Consider the following 22,387-nt stretch of genomic DNA (forward strand, 5'->3'; position numbering starts at 1 on the left):
ATTTATAATAGATCCTCATTGATATTTTAATAAGAAATTGAAAGATCATTGCAACACTTTTCTATATTCTATGCCTAAAAATCTCAGTATTGCTGACATTATCATGGTTATTTGGTCTAAAAATAAAATAACAAAAGCCTTAAACTAAAATTACCTTTTATTGTAGTAAAATATCATCACACAGAACCTTTTCAGTGTATCCCAACTTTAATTTGGGTGCAGATATTTAAAATATTGCCTTGTTTGTCTCTTAATATATATATTTTTAATAAGGAATTTTAAAATCACCTCTGCTAAAATTCTTTCAACCCCCTACAACAATAGGACAAAAACTTTCCAGCTCCTAAAACATTGAAAAAAACTGGAGCATGTACAGTATACAGAGGGGTATGTTTTCTGTAAGACGTAAGTCAATGGATGAAAGCGGAAGGTTATGGACTATGGGAAGGTGCTCACATTTTGATAAGTCAGTGTTCCATGCAGGACAAACCCAAAGCCCTACCCACCATCAGACTTAAAAGAAGAGGTTTTATTACATAGGAGGTTGTATGTTTCACATATTCTTTCTTTTTATGCAAAAAAAATATATACTGATTGTGCATGGTCAAAAAAGCCCATTTTGTGTCATCTCTCCAACCCACAAATGTCTAGCCAAAAATACATTTTAGGAAACTCAATGTTTTGCTTCTAATATACAGGAAAGGTTTCTTTCTGCGTCATTCCAAAGCAATCCATGGGCTTGAATGTAGTATTTATGGCTAAAATAAAGACTTTGCAATCACAAGATTACACTTTTTTCAGTTCTTGAATAGTTATTGTGTGCTTCCTCACTCCTACCCTGATGGGTGCGGTTTAAAGATAAATAAGGGTTCTTCAGTCCAGAGGCCAGTGGCCTAGAAATGGACTTCTGTGTGTGAGATCATATTCATACCCCAGGAAGTGACAAATAAATAATTAGACTATACGAAAAAATCTGATTGACTGAAAGGGTGGGATGCTGAAATGCTTGAGCTGCTTTATTTTAAAGGGATTTTTTGGAGCACCAATAATTCTACCATTGGTTTACAGTGGTTTTCTTTTTACCAGCTGAACCTTCCATCTATTTTCTGACGGATCTATGCTTTCCTTGTTCGCCAGGGGTGCTGTTGCCTATCTCCAGCTGTCAATGGGCGAGATACAGTGTACACCCTTGAAAGGTCACTAGTCTATCGCAGGGCAACACATAGACAAACAGGACAAACAACAATTCACACACACACCTAAGGAGAATTTAGAGAAGCCCATTAACCTAACAGTCATGTTTTTGGACTGTGGGAGGAAGCCGGGGTACCCGGAGAGAACCCACGCATGCTCAGGGAGAACATGCAAATTCGATGCAAAAAGACCCCGGGCCGGTAATCAAATCCACATCAAAGGTTGTATTTTCTCAGAATGAGATTAAGATATTTAAGTTAAACATAGATTTATTATCAAGCTTTTTTTTCTTTTTTTTTTTTACCAATCAGCGCAGTAGCCACCAATAGTGTACAGTTTGTATCTCCTGTAAGTGTCAGGATCGGCTGCTGTTTTCTCCTCACTCACAATGGGAGGTAAAAGGCTTTTTTCTGAGGTGACAGTCCCATCTAAACATTCAAACTGTGGAGTGAGACGCAAAAATGAAAAGCAGTTGTTTACACTGCTGCATTATGCTTTTTTTTAACCTGTGGAATGTTTTTTGTAAAGGTATGTGGAACTTAGTTATTTTGCTCACAATTTAAAGTTGTTGGGTTGCAGCTAATCAAAAGGTAAAAAGAGCTTCCAATCGGGAAAAAAAAGTCAGATAAGTGACTTCTCCCATTTTTCTCTCTAACAGCTTTCTTTTTGTTTTCTTCTCTCTGCTAAGTGATGGCTGGGCGGACAGGTATGATGTTACTGATGGCTATCAAAAGGAGGCTGCTGGTGGAATCACCATAAAGCTAAAGTCAGCACATGTCAACTGGTTCGATGATTATTACCTGAATCTGAAGCCTGATTCCAACCTGAGAAACCCGTGGTTTCCTGAATTCTGGCAGCACCGTTTCCAGTGTCGGCTGAGAGGACATCCACAGGAGAGCACAAAGTACAACCGCACTTGCAGCTGTTAGTACGACTTGCTTCCTTCACTGCTTTACACTTTTAATGAGTCTCTAACTGCAAACGATAAATCTTTCTTCTAATTCACAAGGACATTTTTTTTTTTGGCTGATGTTTAAAAGTGACATGATGTTTTCCACAGGGAGAGAATCGCTGCGACATCAGTATGCCCAAGATACAAAAATGGGTTTTGTCATAAATGCCATTTACTCAATGGCATATGGTCTCCATGCTATGCAGCAAGCCCTCTGTCCAGGCGTAAAGGTATGACCCTAAAGATTGTGGTTATACAAATTCCCTTTCTGTGTTAAATACATTTACTGTATGCTGCTTCTGTTTTTTCAAGGGTTTGTGTGAAAACATGCGGCCCATTGATGGTCGCAAGCTGCTAGATTTCCTAATGAGAACCAACTTTACTGGTGTATCGGGAGAAATAATCCACTTTGACCAGAATGGAGATTCACCTGGCAGGTAGGGGTTCTGTTAAAGGTATAGTGGAGGATGTTCTTTTTCCGGGTGGATCATAAAAATAAGTAGTCCTCCTAATTGTCAATCATTCTGGTGATATGTTTACATAAAGTCCTACCTGCTCGTCCCCATTTCACTTACCGGTGGTGAGTCTTACATATTGGAAAAATTGCTAATCTTTTTTGGGAAATTAAGCTTGTATGAGCAATGCAAACAGCAACTTTTAAACAGAGCATGCATGAGGAGAAAAGGGCTTGTGCATGCTCTCACAGGCGTTTAACAGGTACAAGGTTGTGCATGTGCATTTTTTTTTAAGTGGAGAGGGCTGGTCTTTTCAAACATTCAGGAAAATCCTCCACTATACTTTTAAGGACCAGAAGAAAGAGATGAGACTCATAATAAGGAACTATAAAAGTGTGCTCATGTGTGTGTCAGGTATGAAATCATGAATTTCAAGCAGACTGGCATGGATCAATATGCATACATCCATGTGGGAAGTTGGGATCAGGGTGGTCTGAGAATGAACGATGAGGAGATATGGAGCAACAGCAGTGAAATTATCCAATCGGTCTGCTCTGAGCCCTGTCAAAAAGCTCAGATCAAGGTGGGATTTCCCTTTCTTTTCAGTAAAGTTTGAAGTGTTGAGTTCATATCAGTTCATGAATAACAGAAATACTCCTGTTTAAGACTTTCAGGTTGCTCATTTTTCACAGTAAAATATTCCCCAGAAGGTGATGCTGAGCAACAGAGCATTACTTCTGACAGGCTTTCCTCTGACACAAGCTTATTGTAAAAAAAAAAAAAAAAAAAAAAAAAAAACTCTATGTACATTTAAACTTTAAACCCCAAAACAATCCAACCTAAAAATATAACTATTGTTATATCTTTTTACAGTGGGATGAAATTATGCATATTTGTTGGCATCAAACTTTATAAATGTTGAAAGTATGATCTTTAGCAACACAGGATCATTGCGTTTTTATTGACAGATGACAGATCCGATCAAAGAATAACGTCAGCATTGAAGTCCATACAGATATTAAATCTGGTGGAATTGAAAAAGTTTCTGTTTTATTCTATTTTTATTCAGTATCTTGTTTTATTGTGTTATGTTTCACTTAAATTCCTCAAGAAGTGTATGAAAGGCTCTGGTCTTAATGAATCAATTTCATACCAGATTTATTTTATTCTTTATTAAATGTCTCTTAACAACAATGAATTTTTCCAGTCCCACATTCCGCCTCTGCCTCTTCACATATGAGGCCCGAGTGCCACAAAGGAGCATATGTCTCATCTTAATGTGTTGTGTGAAAAGAGTTTGAAGTAACAATGCCCAGTGGAGTATTAACTACACCTCCGTGTAATATCCACAATAATGATAGCATTTATCGTAAGGAAACTTGTCATGAACAACCCACATATGCACTTTAAATTGATCCCACAGGTTTGCAGCATCAATCAGGACAATAATAAAATACCCCACTGAAGATGCAATTTATTCTACGGTTTATGCCTTAATCATCTCCCATCTGGTCCTCTTTAGCTTCCTCCATCTTATTTGTACTGAAGGGAAGTTTTTATTTATTCCTTTTTTCTCCTCTGTATTGTCCAAAAGTTCTGTAATGTCAATACTTTGTTCAAAAGTTGATTGTATCTATATAGTCTGACACCATATTTAAAATTTTATACTCTTGATCTGAAAGCTGCTAAATCTTTTGCAGCCCTAGATGTGACCTTTTTTCTTGCATGTTCTGAACTTGCAACTCCAAACCAGAATCTTTCTTCCTGTCAAACTCAATCCAGCAGGACCCATTTCCTTTCTTTAACAGCTTTCTGTTAACAATGAATAATGCCTTTAATGGAGATAGATCTCACAAATCTTTCTTTTTTTTGTGCAGCATCTGCACCTGTCCCTTTTATGAGCCAAGAACAAAGTTGTATAATTGTCACTCTAATCCAGACTGCTTGCCAGAGAAGAAAATAGTGATATTTTTAACATCCATAAACGTGCACTGCCTTTTAAAATGATAAATAATTACTTAATTCAGAACTTGAATGCATTTCAGTTGGATTTTACATGATACATAAACACAAAGTATTGCATAATTGTGAGGTTAATGAAAAAATATGCATGCTATAAATGAATAAAAGCTTGAAGTATCAAAGTCTATTTCACCCCTTTCCTCTGCTATCCCAAATTATGAAAGTCACTTAAATAGTAAATACATTATACCCACCTTTTTTGTATCATTAGAAGTGTAGTAGGGAGCATTAATGAAAAGAAAAGAAACCATTAGTGTTCATAATTCAAGGTTTTGGCAAACAGGCGAAATCTATGTGACTCCAAACTGTTAAACAAAACATAAAATCCCAAGAAGCCGGCAGCATTATGGTGCATGGATGCTGTTTTTAAGCACTAACCAGTAGCACTAAATTCGAGAAATAGATTTTGTTTCAAATGACTTAGAATTGGGAGAGAGGTTCCCTTATCTGGCTAGTGATTAAATATAAATATGAGAGCCGATGGGTCACCAATAGGTCAGAGCATATTAATGTGTTAAAAGTGACCTTTTAAGTTCCAGACCCAAATTGAATTGAGTGTTTGTTGCAAAATTGAAAACTGATGTTCACAGATGTTCTCCATCCCATCTGACAGAGGTTCGCAATAAAGATTGTGTGAAATGTTTAGTTAATGGATCCATAAAACTAATATAAACACACGCTAAGAACCCATCTGGGAAATCATTATGCTCTGTTCTGCAAATACAAAAATAGATAAATATGTACAGTGTTTAAAACTGCATTCTGGCAAAAAATATTAACAGCAACATTAGGTAGTAGGAAGCATTAAGCTAATACTTTACAAAGTTAGATTAGCTGTTGGCAAAGGAATAAGTGGTTTAAATAGCATTTGCTCATTATTTTCATGACTCATTAACACACTCCTCACTGAATTATCAACCACTTTCTTCCTCCTTATTTATATTCAGAGATCAATTTTTTTAACAGCAGAATTCAACATTCTAAATGCCTTCATCCTGTTTCCCAGGGCAGACATGCTTTAATTTCCCAGTCTTTCATTGCAGACAGAGTGCAAGATTAGCTACAGTAAAGCACCATTGGAGCTTTGAGACCTTTCCACCTTCTATTTCTGCTGTGTGCCGATGTGTTTCCAGGTGATCCGTAAAGGAGAGGTAAGCTGCTGTTGGACCTGTACTCCCTGCAAGGAGAATGAATTTGTCTTTGATGAGTACACTTGTCGAGCTTGTGTCCTGGGATCGTGGCCTACATATGACCTCACTGGTAAACATTTTTCGTCTTCTTTATTCAGACATTCCAATTTTTTTTAAAACAAGGCCTAATTGGAACCATCATATCAGTTTAAGAGTGATGGTCCTCCTTCCAAAATATCATTCTTTTTTTTTGTTTTCTGTGCCCAAATACACTTTAATTAACAGTTATATGCAAACCACATACTGTGCAACACAAAAACAAGACTGCATACCCCATGACAATACTTAGTTCTGCTTATGCCTCATCCAGCATTCAGTATTTGTACAGATCTTGTTTGGATGTGTAACTTTTTTTAAGTTGTATTTAATTGTGCATTTTGTTGAATCTTTTCTGATCCATCTCTTCAGGTTGTGCACCAATTCCAGTCCAATATGTGCGTTGGGGGGATCCAGAGCCAATAGCTGCTGTAGTTTTTGCCTGTCTGGGCCTCATGGCGACACTTTTTGTCACTTCTGTCTTCATCAAGTAATTAGAGATACATATTTACATTTAACACACATATTAACTTTTGAAATTACTGGATCATAATGATCGAAACATAGGTGGCCAAAATCTCCATTTTTGAAATCTGCACACGTAAATATCATGTTTGTAATAATCACTGAATTGACCATTATAATTACTAGTATAGTTACTTTTGATAAATGTTATTTTTACCTGTACATGTAAAAACTTGAAAATAATTCGATAGTAAATTCTTTTTTATCTCAGCAACAATTTAAACATGTAATACTCAATCACATTAACAACATATTTCGTTTTCTGTAAAAACAAAAAACAAAAAAAAACAAATCTGTCAATAAACAAAATGCAGAAATATTAAAAAGGTTCCTATAAATTTACTTTATGGAAACAATAGATAAAACATTGTAATATAATATAAGCACAAAAAAAGGGTTTCATTGTTTTCATGGCCTTGAATTCTCTCTTTTCCATAGTCAATTGTTGCGGTACTTTTGTGTGGAGAAGTGGTTACTTCTCGCTTGCATGCTAGAAGTAAGCACTTCTCTGTGTCACCAAATGAAACCTAACATTCTGGGTCAAAGCTGACTTCTGCTTTGGCCTAAATTAATGTAAAATGTTAAAAACATCTAGTCAAGCTATAAAGGTGGTGAAAAGGTCATAAAAATCTGAAGCGATTTGGAGAATGTCAACCAGTAGTTTATAACAGGCTGAACCGTATTTTTGTGCATTTTCTGTCTTGTTCAGTAATCCTTTTATTAATGTGTAGGTTTTGGGACACTCCAGTGGTGAAGTCATCCAGTCGGGAGCTTTGCTACATTATTCTTGCCGGAATATGCCTGGGGTACTTGTGCACCTTTAGCCTCATTGCCAAGCCACACATTGTCTACTGCTACCTGCAGCGGCTGGGGATCGGTCTGTCTCCTGCCATGAGCTACTCAGCTTTAGTCACCAAGGTACTTTCATTTATGTTCTGTTGCTTGGAGGCAGAGGAAGTATGATCATTGATATCGGTCACTTCCTGTATAATACTGACACAAAGCGTATTGTTTTTGGTAGGTAAGTAGCCTAATATGGTGTCAGTTTTTAAGACAAAACCATAAAATAACCCAGTAGCACAGCAGTTCTACATATTTTTATCAAGCTGCTTTGAATTTAAGCACCGTATTTGAATGGTAAATATGATCTTATATGCATAAGAGACTTGCATCAGAAGATTTTCTTGATGAAACTGGATTGTTTGCATGTAAATACTAAAATATAAACCGTAGCTACATCCACAGTGTGGCATATTATTCCTCAATGTGTATGTCATGTATGGTTTTCTCAACAAACAAAACATAACTGAGCTTAAGAGGCTGGAGCATTGCCAGTTATACACGAGCACAAAATAAAAAATCTTAGCGTGGGCTGAGGCTGATATTTCAGGTCAAGGAAAATGATTGTTCACACGAATCATCATGAGAAGTGTTATCCTCTAACATCCTCTGTTCAGTGTAACTAAATCACTTATATTTATTTTGATCTATTTTCAATCCAGACCAACCGTATAGCACGTATCCTGGCAGGCAGCAAGAAGAAGATCTGTACCAAGAAACCACGCTTTATGTCCGCCTGCGCACAATTGGTCATCGCCTTCCTACTCATACTGCTGCAGCTGGGGATTATTGTGGCACTTCTTATCATAGAGCCACCAGAGGTACGTGTGAATATGTGTTTGCACTACTTTGGATGATATTAATGAGCCTGAGCGACATTTTCTATTTCTCTCTCTCTCTTTTAGGTGATCTATGATTACCCCAGCATCCGAGAGGTGCATTTGATTTGCAATCTCACCACTTTAGGAGTGGTGGCGCCACTGGGCTACAACGGCCTTCTTATACTGAGCTGCACCTTCTATGCCTTTAAGGTACTTTAGAAATACATCAGTTAGTTTCTTACTGATCTTCCATTTCAGTTTTCTAAAGACTTTCTTTTCAGTTTCTACTGCCCTGTAGTGTTTACATGCATATGCTTCACCATAAGAAAAATACAAAAAAGGGAACATTATTTATATTCTTCACTTCACTGAAATTAGAGATGTCTGTGTAAAAAGAAAGTGTCCTAATAAATGTGAAATAACTTTTAAAAGGTGTTCTTGAAAAAAAGTTATATTTACAAAAAAATTGGTTGATTTGTATTCTCTTTTTAAACTGAGGTGGTAGAGAGAACATTAAACAAACTGGATCTAGTTTTGCTCTAATTTAAAATTCTGAACAGGATTATTTAGATTAAAGTGAAAAGAAACCTTGCAGAGCAGTTGAATGCATTTTTGAGTTCATATATTCACAGCATTAATGTTTCAAATAGTATTAAAATCAAAATAGAACTTAAAACCTAATCAACATGTAAATTTAAAATTGAATTAAGTGGAAATGTTTTGCATCTCAGAATCAAATCGATAACTTGTATTATTACCAAGCCCCCCTTGTCTACATCCATAATTTTATCACTGTTTTTTTATAAATCAATTTGGCTCCAGCTGGATCATTTTTTGTGCACTTTCGATTTTCGTTCTATTTTGTTGAAGATGTTACATTATGGCAATATTAATATGTTAAGAAATAAAAAGACAGTTAAGAGAAAGTAGGGAGTAAAGATATTTGTGTTCTAATGCAATGATTAAAACTTAGTATTCATACTTATTTACTTGACAGCTCTGGTTAAATGGTGCCAAAGAATACAGAATGAGAATATGTTGTAAGACTATAGTCATTTGTCTATAATGTTCTCCAAAAGACCTCCTGTCAAATAAAAGATATATCTGTACAGAGATGAAATTACACATCTGTTTACTGACTCGGTGACATCTGAATTGGTTGCACTATATCCTATAGGCGGGTATCACTCTTCAGATTTTCATATGAAGGTAATTCAAAAAGTCTATCTAGGCCACCAGATACATTTTCCTTTAGTTTGATTAATTACAATAAAATACATAAAAGTCTTTGATTTCATTATGACAAAAAATGAATTAGACATTATTGAAAGGTGGCCTAAATACAACTGCCTTACATTTCATTTTGTTTTCTTCTTCAACAGACTCGAAATGTGCCAGCTAACTTCAATGAGGCCAAGTACATTGCCTTTACCATGTACACCACTTGTATCATCTGGCTGGCCTTTGTACCCATTTACTTTGGCTCTAATTATAAGATCATCACTATGTGCTTTAGTGTAAGTCTCAGTGCAACGGTGGCTCTCTGCTGCATGTTTGTCCCTAAGGTAAGAAACAATCATGAAACAAAATCTGCTATAACGACTGTATCTCTATATTTATCTTTGAATATTATTTTTACACATTATTGCTTTTTTATTTTTTACTTTCAGGTGTACATTATGCTTGCCAAGCCTGAAAAGAATGTGCGCAGTGCTTTCACAACTTCCACCGTTGTCCGCATGCATGTGGGAAACGCCAAGAAAGCTGCCAAAGCTGGCAAGTCATCGAGCAGCATGGCCAACCTGTTTCGACGTGGTGGATCCACACAGGAAAACGTAAGGTAAAAAAAGACTAGATTCTGATGGATAGAGGGTTGAATGGATCAACAAGTGAGGTATTCTGTTCTTAAAAGGTCCTATATCATATAACTTTTAGAGCCTTTTAAACTTACCTGTTGGCAAATATATGACGAAATAATGCCTCTAGACCTCTCAAACTTCTTAGGTCTTCCGGCTCAAACACTGCATACCTCGAACCACACCCAAACATGAAGAGGCAGCATTTAGATCTTATGCTCAATTTATCGGAACAAACTCCCCCCCAAAAATGAAAGAGTTCTGAAACCTCAAATTGCTAAAAATACAGATAAAAACTTATTCTTTCAGAGAGGCCTTTTACTGTATTATATAATCTTACTTTGTTACTCACTTATTTTTTGTTTTTATTATTTTTGTTGCCCCTATGGAACTTAATTGTACTTTAGTACTTCTTTTTTGAAGTACAGCACTTTGAGTTGTTATGCCACTAAAATATGCAATATAAATAAATGTTTCTTACCTTAAGCACTATGTAGTTATTAATTTGTTATGAAATATTGTTGTTTACTTCTAACCCCACAAAAAAAAACACTTAACTTCAAAGGGAAGGGGCATCTCTCCATATGAGGGCTGCCCATTTCCGTATCACGCCACTTCTGAAGGCTGAACTAGGTCTCCCTCAAGGCTTAAAAAACTGATTTTCAAGACTTAAACCTACCCTAAAAAAGAGCTGCTGCCGAGATGATGCAGGACTCATGCACATACCACTTTGTTTCTTGTTTTGATAAGGGAAATGCCTTTTTACATAGTTAAGAGTTAGTAATTGATCAGAATAATACAGCCCCAGAACTCAAAGCTGAAAAAGGATGGTACACTATACCTTTAAGGGATATTTCTTATTGTAGTTGTTAGTATTACTAACTTAAAACAATGAAGTTTTTTACATCAGTAGTGCAAAGGTGAGCCCCTCCTTCTCCCTGACCCCGAAACTGACAACCTGTTAACGGCATATATAGAAAAGCAAGACAGAACTTATTAAGCGTAGTATCGTAAGATGTTTTAAGAGAAACTTCATTAATAGAATTTCAAGGTATTAAAAAATTGCTGTTTTGAATCAAAAGATCTGCAATGAAGACCTGGTGCAACAGAGTGCATTGGAAGCTAAGAAAAAAAAACTCCCTAAGCTGAGAAAAGCTTAGCTCATTTGGGTTATGAACTCCCAGGGGAACCCTGGAGCCTTAAATGATTTCCCTTTCTAGGGAAGATAAAAGAACATGGCAGCAGACTTTGTATGACACACAGCGAAAGATAGAAAGGAAATTCAAATGTGAAGGTGATTAAGACAGAGAGACAAGGCCAGGTAAAATGTTTTGCAGGTGAGCTGCATATTTTGAGCACTTCTATTGCAAAGGTTTTCATACCTGTTCGTACCCATTAAAGTGATAAAAAGATCAGCTTAATCAAAACAAAACTGAGAAAAATTGTTTTTGGACCAAAGGAAGATAAACGGTTATCTTACAGCCTCAGTTAAGTGATGGTCTTGAACCTGAACCTACAGATTTGCGAAAACACAAGTCGACCTGCTATCACCTAAAAACATCTTTAGGGTTAAAAAACTAATGTTAAACTTATGTCCTTGCAGGATCTTGAAAAAATAATCCATACCCTTATTTCTAGGAGAAATAATTACCACAATGGTGCCTATACAGGTCTGACTAAAAAGTCGATCAGGCAGCGTCAGTTGATCCAGAACTCCGCTGCCCTCATCCTCAAAACAGCTAATAAAGTAGAGCACATCACCCGAGTTTAAAAGTCCTTCCGCCAGCTCCACGTATCTCAGAGAATTGGCTTTAAAATATTTAAGTTACTCTATAAATCAATAAATGACTTAGCTCCAAAATACATGACAGACTTCTTGCCAGTGGATCAACCACCTCTTTTGGAGAACATTTTCCCAAGATTTGGGGGATTATGAAGAGATTTTTGTGTTCTTTAAGGTCAGCAGGGATTATTGCCTTGATGCACACCTATTGCAGCCTTTTTTTGCCCATTCTCTTTGTTATAATTGAATAATGAACAATTACCTTAACTAAGGAAAGTGTTGGCTTTTCTGGTTTCTTTTTTGATCTTTAGATGAAATATCTGTGCTATTGGAGTAAATTTGGTTGGCTGGTCTCTGTTCCCACTACACTGACAGATGTCAACAATTTATTTATTTATGTATTTATTGTGCTTGTGAGATCTCTCAGCCTACTTTGCATTGTAATACAGGTTCAGTTTAAGGGGTAACTTGATTCCACATGTCTGAGGTGGTAGTTAGATATGAGGATAGCTAGTAAATATGCTTTCTAACAGATATGTAATTAATTATTTAAAAAGAATGAATATCTTTTCACACAAGGCCAAGTTGGCCATTATTGCAGTTGACAATTAAAAACATGCATTTTTAATCACCCAAACTTTAAAAATGTTAACTGTTTTGAAAAGCTTGTAAAAGGACCTTAAAGGTTTTAAGGGAATCCATTGTCAATGCACTGTTTGTTGTTGTTGTCCATGTGTATTAATATTAAATGTGTTGAGCAGGAAACCTAAAACCTCTTTCTCTTCTGCAGTACCAATGGAAAATCTTGGGGACAGAATGAGCGGAGCTGCAGACCAAACTTGTGGAAGAGGATGTCATTCCATGTTAAGAAAAAAGCCCCTGTTGAAGTGAACCAGACTGCCATTATCAAGCCGTTTTCTAATGAGGGAGAAGCAACTGGAGACAGCTGTGTGACAGAGCAGTACGAAGGGGCCCAGCTTTCTCAGTCTTTTACCTGCTCACCCTCTCATTCACCTGCACCGCCCTTAAGTCAACATGCAGCAAAGGAAAGGAGTCCCCATTCAGAAGAGAAAGGTGAGGATGTGCAAGTCCTACCAACCTTTGCACCCGAGCTCTTTTCTGGGGTCAGGCGGAGAGGGGGAGACAATGGCCAGATGGCTGCGATTCTAGACGGCGGGGACATTAGCATCATTAGTGTGGGTGAAATTGGCCAAACCCAGGGCACCACCATCATGGACCAGATCAGCTGCGTTGTTAACCGTTTCACAGCCAACATCAGTGAACTGAACACCATGATGCTGCCAGGAGCTTCCATCGTTAGCTCCCCCTCCACCACACCTCTACACGTTGCCTCAGATAACTCCCCGTGTCCTTCCCAGTACTTTGATAGACAGACGTCCTCCACTGTCACCACATATGCTGAAGTAACTGCTGTGTCAAACTGCTGCGATAATCGACCTAAGATTTACGAGCAACTGGCTGGGACTTGTACCGGTGGGAGGCGGGCAAAGAATGCTGAGGAGCTGATGGCTCTGACCCCTCCCTCCCCGTTTAGGGATTTCTCCCTGAGCTCCAACGAGAGCTCCCCTACCTCCCTCTCCCTGGCTTCTGAGGCTGAATGCGACCAGCTGCTGCTGCGACACTACCAGAGCTCCTCGTCCCTTTAAATCTGCCACCCTCTTCGTATTTATCTTGTATCTGGAGTATTTGTTAACTCCTGAGACGCAGCAATCTATCCAGGTCCAAATTTTTTCATGCCTTTCTACATGTGAATAGTGAGTGGGATTTTTGTAATATTTTTCAGTCTGGATGGACTTAATGTGCTTCAGATGTCAGTTGGGCATTAGATTGAGAGAAGAATATGACCAAGGGATTTTTTTTTTGAGGGGAAGGGATTTTTTTATGCAGTTACGATCAGATGTTTAGGGTCACTTATAATCAACATGGACATCACATGTGAGGGGCTCTTAATTATTTATTCAAACAAGTCCTTTTTCAGTGATTTCCATGTGTATTATTAACACTTGTCACCTTCAGCATTTTAAACTAGAATTTTTTTAAATGCTTTTCATTTATTTTTATTTTTGTTATCTACACAGGTTTAAAATTACACACTTATATATGTATACATATGTACACATCATATTCCTATTGATATTTGGAAAAATGCTCTTCACAGGGTAACATTCTTCTGAATGATTCATTTTAAAATTATTTCGATTGGCTTTTGGAATCATTTTCCTCTGTAAACATAAGCTGTGCCCATTCTACCCATAAAATAACTTGAATTGCGCTTCAGGTAATAAACATTCTTGGTCCTTTTCACTCACTTTGTGCAATGCTTTAATACAACATTGAAATAGACCATCAGCATAATTCAACTAACACAATGCTATACAGTTGTTCCAGTATTCTTTGGTCATTAAGATCGAAACTTTTATCCTGTGTGACAAAACAGCTTGATCTTTGTCTCATCACACTAAAAAATATGTGTTAGTTTCGTACTAAATGGCCCCTACCCGCTCAATCGATAATTAATTTTTACTGTCACCATTATCAACAATGACACTGATGTTCCTGCTAGTTTGTTGGTTTTCCAAGGCCAATTCTGGTTACCTGAAGGCATCATTTTAAGTGAGACGGTTACACTTTGGACACAAGTTTATGTTCCACTAAAGAAAATGATCAGAAATTAGGGCATTGGTTAAAGAACAGTGAGAGTACGCTCCTTGACTGGTGCCAGCCACATAAATCACTAAATAATTATAAAGATAGATTTCCAACTGAAAACCAACCAGTTTAGATGATCTATACAAATTCTAAAAAAAATAAGTGGTCAAACTATTTTTTTAGATTACTACAAGGAGCTTTTAGTTGCTAAAATATATTTTTCCTTGTCAGTACCGTTTTTTCTTCATATATTACATGACCAAGCCTGCATACTGTATACATTTGACAGTGTGGACAATGTTTAGTACATGTAATTTTCTGCAAACAAAGGTTGTTTTTAAATTATAATCTGAATCATTATTGCTACATTGTTGTTGTACCTACTCTATTCTGGAAAAGAAGGTTTTAAAAATAAATAATTAAAGATGAAAATTTATTTGAAAATTTAAAAAGACACGTATGTAACTAAATACCTGACCAGAAACGTGCAGTCACACAACTTTAAATATAAAGACAAAAAGGAATTTATTTAAAAATAAAGCTAAGTTCTGCTTTATTCATCAAATTAGTGTGGACGTTGATGCATAATTTTTTTCCTGAATATTGTCCAAAGAAGACATTGATGCTAAGCTAAAGACCATTTAGAAGCTATTAAATCCCATCTTTTCGTTCATGAAGACTTTTTGAGTGTTTCTTAAAATGAATCTAAAATAACATCTCCAATGAAATCAGAGCAGGTATTAAATTGTTTTATTAAGTTACATATTTTAAGCTATATATGATCACTGAATGTATGACGTGTTGCTCTTGTTGCTGACAATCACCCTAAGAAAAAATTTTTAAACTACATTTGAAACATTTTTACTAATTTGCTAATTCATTGGCAATTCTTGCAGAGAGAAAATTTGGTAATATTTGAAGAAAAAAAACAAATACTGCAAATATTGCATCTTTTTTGTACACGCTCTTCCCTTGTTCAACAAGTCCTCTGCTTCTGTAACAGAAGAAGCTATTCACATCCCCAGGGAATACAAGTTACTGTCTCAGTGGACACATTCATCAGGGACATAACCCACAAAGAGCTCAAAGACAGCTTGGATGTCTTCTTCAGTCTTTTTATCTTGACATGACTTAATAGAATGTACGATGACTTGGGATTTGTACGTAGACCAAAACTATTTTACATCTCAGGATGTGTCTGAACCAAAACCCTTTCTGACTGTAATTCTTTCCTACTGGAATAGTGTGATAACTGGCACATAATGTTTCCGTTTTGCATGATGACTTTTTAAATTGTGTTTAAAAATTGTTCATTTCAGTTTTTTGAATTATATTTTAAGGGTAATTAGATGCAGTAGCAAAGAAATGATAAAGATAGGCGAATGTTTTTACGTTTCGCAAAAAGAAAGCACCTTGCAATGAAAATATATTGTTTCCAGTCTTGCTGTGCCTCCTACTGTGGAGTATGTTTTGTTTCTTTAAAATAGATTTAAATTTATTTTTTCTGATACTTAAAGCTCACCTAGTACACTGTTTTCTTATATTTACCCCCTAATTTGAAGATGTAGATAATACTTTGTTTTAACAGGTTTAAAGCTCTCAGTCTGATAATATTTATGTTGCAGCTATCCTTTATGTTTTGTCTATTTCTTAATTTATTGTTTGGCTTCAGTCCCTTATTTGTCTGCTTATATTCACAACGGTACCGATGTGTTTTTATTTCATATTTTTACTAATTCTTATTCCAAATATACTCATGGGAAATGACCATATTTGCATGTAGCTCTGTGCTAGATCAGATTTTAAAGATTTAAAAGTGTGTTTGTAACCTATTAAGACAAGCCTGTACTTTCTTTTATAAATCTGTGAAAGACTTTTACTGCATTAAAGGAATTTCTCTGCTGTCTTGTTTCTAAGTTCACTTCAGTTTCCTTTACAACTTAATGGAAAAGGAACAATTTTCTCTTTTTAAATTCAATTCATATCAGTTTATTTATGTACCGTCAATACACAAGACGTCATCTCAAGGCCCTTTACAAATACAATTAATCCATATAATCTGTTACGTATTTCAGTGCTGATCCATCCAGCGATTTATATACAAACAGGAGAATCTAAGTTACATAGAGCCAATTCAATTCACTTTATTTATATAGCGCCAATTCACACACATGTCATCTCAAGGCACTTCAACCAGATCATACAGTCAAATTGATTTAAAGTTTTTTATCTAAGGAAAACCAGCTGATTGCATCGATTCATTGACTCGAAGGCAATCCTATACACTAAGCATGCTTGTAGCGACAGTGGAGAGGCAAAACTCCCTTTTAACAGGAAGAAGCCTCCAGCAGAACCAGACTCAGTGTGAGCGGCCATCTCCTGAGGCAGACTGGGGTTCAAGGAGACAGAAGCAGACATAGAAAAAGAAGCAGAGATACAGAAGGCAATTGTAAACCAGCTCCACAGGCGGCCCTGTCCAGGAAACACACAGCCAGGCAGCGGAGCTGAGAGACAGCTCCTATGTCAGAGGAACAGGACTACTCTGAAAAAAAGGCAGATCACGAACATCTATAAAAAAAAAAGGTTTTGATGGCAGCCAGTGTAAGGACTTCAGAACGGGAAGTACTTGCTTTACTTTGTTAGTTCTAGGGGCTACTCAGTGGGGCAGTGGGTAGCACTGCTGCCGTGCAGCAAGAAGGTTCCGCGTTCAAATCCTGGCCCGAGGTCTTTCCGCATGGAGTTTGCATGTTCTCCCTGAGCATGCTTGGGTTCTCTCCGGGTACTCTAGCTTCCTCCCACAGTCCAAAAACATGATGGTTAGGTTAATTTGTTTCTCTAAATTTTCCTTAGGTGTGAGTTTGTGTGTGAATGGTTGTTTGTCTCTGTGTTGCCCTACAATGGACTGGCAAACTGTCCAAGATGTACCCTGCCTCTCGCCCGTAGATATCTGGAAATAGGCACCAGCTGGGATAAGCATGACAGAAAATGGATGTTAGTTTTAGTGAGAACACAGGCAGCAGCATTTTGGATCCGCTGTAGCTGTCTGAGGGACTTTTTAGGCAAATCTATGATGACACCATTTGTATAAATAAATTCCACTAAATTTCTTTTTCTAGGTCCTGCTTGGACATTAGTCCTTTAGTTTGGGAAATGTTCTTCAGGTAATAAAAGGCTGACTTGTTGCAGCTTTTATGGGCCTCTGTAAAGCAGCCGGCTGTCTGCAAAGTCATTATAACTGATTTTGTTGTTTGCTATAATCTCACCTAAGGGGACCATGAAATATTAATTTGAAGGGCCCCCAGAATTAATCCTTGAGGAACCCCACATGTGAGTTTTCTGTTCTCTGATTCAAAGTTTCCTATTGACACATCAATTATGGATACCTAAGAAGAAAAAGAACAACATTAATGAACCATCTACTTGCTCTGTCAGACGAGTAATGCTTTTTCTTTTGAAGACTGTCCTTAAACAATTCTCATTCACAGAAGCAGAGAGACATGCCGGACCGTTGTCTGGTGAATGACACAGACTATGAATGACTCACTACTCTGCTTACTGCAGTCCCATTAAGAAAATAGCTAAAATACTTAACATTAAAGCGCAGCTGAAAACATTAAGTTTTTTTCTTTTTTTTATAGGCCCAATGTGTCTGATTTAGCCTGATGTGCAAAGAATGAAGGTGGTGAGACATTCCATTCTGAATCCTGGGCAGCACCTGCATTTTCCAAAGACCATCCATGTCATGATCTGGCCTGTTTGCTCTCCCTTAATTAGTCATTCCTTTCACCTGTTATTTTCACTCCCTGCCTCAATTATAATTTATTCCTCTCACCTGTTTCCTCTGGTTTATATTTAGTTCAGCCTGAGCATTCAGGGCCAGATCATTACTTGTCTTTCTGTTAGCCTGTCTGTTAGTTTTGTCTCTCCTTGAATACTGGGTCCATCTGTCCACGTTTCATGACAATCCATCAATAACTGCATGATACATAGCCCGCAGGTTTAGTGCTAATGAAATCAGTAACAAACAAAAAAAAATTGTCCATCGCTTTTCATGTGTCAGATTTAATGGACAAAAAGATAGACGGAAAGGAGGGGCAGACAATTACAGAATATCTAAATATCCTAAAGCATCCTAATGAAAAATGAAGGAAACTTCATTTTTATTTAAGAAACCACAAATACAGAAAGTTATATAATCAACCATTCTTTTAGATATTGATAATACTGTCCTTAAGATTACTGCCTCTCTAATGAAAGTGGATATCATGGCACTATAAAGATTCATTTCAAACTGTGGAGCTCCAACTAAATGCTATTTTTTTGTCAATATCTAAAAGTCAAATGTTGATCTCTGCATGTGCACAGACTTAGATATTAGTATGTGCTGATTTATAAGACTTTCAAAAATGATCACATCTTACTTATAATCTTATTAAGTTTGGAATATTAGTGCGCAGTCTCTTGTCTCAGGACATTTTGAATCCTATTGCTATTCGGGTCAGAACAGAAAGGTGAAAGAAAGCTTTTAGCTTTTCTGTTCCAACTTCATGGAACAGCTTGTAGTCAGAGTTAAACCCTTAAACTCTGTTATCTGGGAGTATTTAAGGCTATCATAGAGCATTTCCAACTTACAAATGTAGATTTTTTGTTTTTGTGTGTAAATGGCTTTGTTGAATTAGAACTTTTTTGGTCAAATAGTATATTGTAGTTCTATTCTTAAAGTAAATATGTAAAAAAAAATATTCTCTTACTATATCCTGCTAGTATTGACCACTTTTCTCACAAATGAGTAATTTAAATTAAAAGGCCTTATTATACTTATTAGTTGGAGTAAATACTTTAACAATTGACAAACAATTTTCTTGGTATTTAACATAACAAAATGATATATATTGAGGACTAAATATAATGTCTCATTTAGGGAAGCATATGAAAATGATCAACAGGCAAATGTTACTAAGAAGTCTACTTGATTTTCTGAGCATAATAATAGTTCCATCGTGAACATCAATAACGTAAGGTGGGTTTCTGTTATAAAAGAAAATATATTAAGTATTAAGTTTATATGGTATAATATTGGTTATGCTGTGCTGTTATGTTTATATGCTTCCTGTCTATCATGCAACATTAAATTACTAAAGTCTTATCAGTCTTTAAAAAGAAAAGCAGCAAAACATTGCTTTAGCTCATTTAAACATTTTTGCTGACAATGGCAGGCTACAAAAGAGTATCAATACTGTGATATGGAGCCTAGGCGGAAGTTCAACTGAAGAAACTGATTGCTCTCCTACATCCACCTGCGACACAGCCAATGAGCGCCGAACCACACCTCCACGAAAGCCAATCGGCATCCAAAGTTCATCTTAAAAGGCCTCGGATCTGCAACTGGTATTCTCCTGTATGCAGGCGGTGGATGCGCTGTGACTTCATTAAGGCCCCGTCCACACGAAGACGAACCCTGGCCTAAACGCACAAATTTTTCACCAAACCAGCCTCTCATCCACACGAAGCCGGCGTTTCGGGGGTCTGTAAACGATATTTTTTTTATTCAGCCTTCAGAGTGGGAAGATTCTGAAAGGCCGTTTTCGCGTTTCCATCTTTACGCTCTAACCGCATATTTTTTTTTACACGCATGCGTCATAGCGTCGCCCTCTAAACACGCATGCGCGACACATCACAACAACAATGGCGCCGTTGCTGCTAATGCTACTCACCCTGCTGTCGGGCTTACAACAGAATCTTCTTCTTCTGGAATATCTCCAGGAAGAACAGAGCAATACCGACGACATAGTTCAGCACCTGAATTTGACTTAACCACGAAAATGGGCCCGCAGGGCAAACATGTATAAATGTTAGTGCGCATGCCCAACATTTCGTCGCTTATTTTTGCTTTGGCACCACAGCGCCACTTACAGGCCTGGCATACATTTTGCAGCGTTTTCATGCATTCGTGTGGACGCTCACATTTATTTTACGTCTCCGTCTTTACGGCAAACGTTTTGGAAAATATCAGCGTTTCGTGTTCGTTTTGACTTCGTGTGGACGGGGCCTCAGATGACACCATTTCAACCAACCTCCAGCCCCTCCTTCACCATCGTAGCTAAAGCTTCATCAGAGTGTCATTTCGCCTGAACTCTTACTGCGTTCCCTGTCTCATCTCAACTGGTGTGGCAAAAGACCGCCAGGGGCGGAGCTAGATAGGGGGCCAGGGGTGGCCATGGCCACCCTTAGCATATGATTGGCCACCCCTGTGGCCACCCCTACCATTTATTTCCCTCTAATACAGATGGTGGCAAAATATTTAAATTTTTCATATACTAACAATTACTTGACAACAAAAACGCTGTGGTTAATTATGCATATCAATATACTAACATTAAAGATGATAAATACAGAATTCGTGCTCTTTTCAGAACTAGATTTTGGGTTTTATGGGGTAAAGAGACAATGATGTGTCTCTGCAAGTCATCTAGTATGGAAGAAAAACAGTCTCATTGAAATCTGCTTTTTTTTTAACACCGAATTTTAAACACTGAATTTTTTTAACACCGAATTTTAAACACTGAATTTTTTTTAGACATTGAATTCCTTACACTCAAATTTTATCTGGTAAAAATTCACCAGAAAAAAATTCACCTGCAAAAAAATTCGGCTGCAAAAAATTCTGCTGCAAAAATTCAGCAGCAAAAATTTTGCCGCAAATATGTTGACCTTTTGGTGAACTCAAGCCAAAGCAATCTACACTCGATAGAGTCAAGCAGCTTCTAGCCCATGAAATTAGCTCATTTTGTCATGTGACACAACGGCTGCGCCCAGCGCTGTTCTTGGCTGAATGAGGATTATTTTTTTTTTTGTTAAACAGATAGAACTCAGTCAGTTAGCTACTAACAGACAGCTATTACTGTTTTTCCTCTTATCAGACTGGGTGAAAAAACTGAGCCGATCACAGCTAGTAGCCCTACAGTGAGGAATTCAATGTCTAAAAAAATTCAGTGTTTAAAATTTGGTGTTAAAAAAATTCAGTGTTTAAAATTTGGTGTTAAAAAAAGGAAGATTCCAATTAGACTGTTTTTCTTCCATAATCTAGGAGTCTTCAGTGAAATCATAGATAAATAACAATTTTTATAAGACTTATTAAATTATCAATTGATGTAGATATTAGTATTTGTAAATATCAATTTTATGCAGAATAATTACTGATAAAAGTAGGTAAGTAATGAAAATTAAAAAGATGTTCACCCAAAACTCAAACCTGAAAGAATTTTATCCACTATACCTTTTATGTAGAAAGCACAAATATTTGAATATAATCATCTATTTGTTAGCAAACGCTATGGGAAAGTATAGTTTATCTTTATCTAGAAAATATGGATGTTTTGTTCGTTAATTTTCTTGTTGGAACAGTATAGCTTGACCGTTTTGGTTTTGGTGCCAATCTACTTTCGGCCACCCCTCAGTGTACATTGGTTATCGCCTGGCCACCCTTATTGAAATTTTCTAGCTACGCCTCTGAAGACTGCCATGTTGAGCCTGGTTCTGCCAGAGGTTTCTTCCCAACCGGGAGTTTTTCCTCTCCACTGTCGCTTCATGCTTGCTTATCATGGACAGGTTCTTTCAACCTGTGATATCTAACTGGACTTCCATCTTCCAGGTCCTTGAGTGAAGCTCTAGTATCAGCTCACGCAGTCCACTGGATCTAAACTCAGCATAGTGTCTCTCTAACCAGCAGTCTGTAGACTGACCAACTTCATCTAGTTTCAGGCCTGGGGGGGTAAACAGTCCTGTTCTTTGCTCCTGTTCATGCATATCTATCAAAATTAAGCTCTGTGTTTCCTACCGAGGTCTGAGCGTCGAAGACAAAGTAATTGTATCAATAAATTCCTCCTAATTGTCTTTTCTCTTCATGTGCTTTTTTCAGTTGGAAGTTTTTCTATTTCACGAATAACTTTGCAGATGGGTGTCATTTTATTTTAGTTTAAGTATCCCATGTTTCTTTATATTTTCATATGAGCTCTCTGAACTGGGTGGCTCTCATAATAATAG

General features: G+C 37.0%; 1 protein-coding gene across 1 annotated transcript in view; it reads left to right on the forward strand.

Moving 5' to 3' along the window:
• grm5a (glutamate receptor, metabotropic 5a) overlaps positions 1-14,924 on the forward strand; it is a 28,750-nt gene extending 13,826 nt beyond the window's left edge. The window contains exons 7-18 of the mRNA XM_038284970.1: positions 1,883-2,118; positions 2,255-2,376; positions 2,459-2,583; positions 3,016-3,184; positions 5,757-5,883; positions 6,222-6,339; positions 7,106-7,292; positions 7,877-8,035; positions 8,120-8,245; positions 9,418-9,600; positions 9,706-9,875; positions 12,465-14,924. Coding sequence (XP_038140898.1) covers positions 1,883-2,118; positions 2,255-2,376; positions 2,459-2,583; positions 3,016-3,184; positions 5,757-5,883; positions 6,222-6,339; positions 7,106-7,292; positions 7,877-8,035; positions 8,120-8,245; positions 9,418-9,600; positions 9,706-9,875; positions 12,465-13,341 — 2,599 coding nt within the window. The 3' untranslated portion in view covers positions 13,342-14,924. The remainder of the gene's footprint in view (positions 1-1,882; positions 2,119-2,254; positions 2,377-2,458; positions 2,584-3,015; positions 3,185-5,756; positions 5,884-6,221; positions 6,340-7,105; positions 7,293-7,876; positions 8,036-8,119; positions 8,246-9,417; positions 9,601-9,705; positions 9,876-12,464) is intronic.
• Positions 14,925-22,387: the final 7,463 nt, after the last annotated feature.

The sequence above is a fragment of the Cyprinodon tularosa genome, unplaced genomic scaffold, assembly GCF_016077235.1.
Source record: "Cyprinodon tularosa strain WSP-4 unplaced genomic scaffold, ASM1607723v1 ctg205, whole genome shotgun sequence".
Lineage (NCBI taxonomy): Eukaryota > Metazoa > Chordata > Actinopteri > Cyprinodontiformes > Cyprinodontidae > Cyprinodon > Cyprinodon tularosa.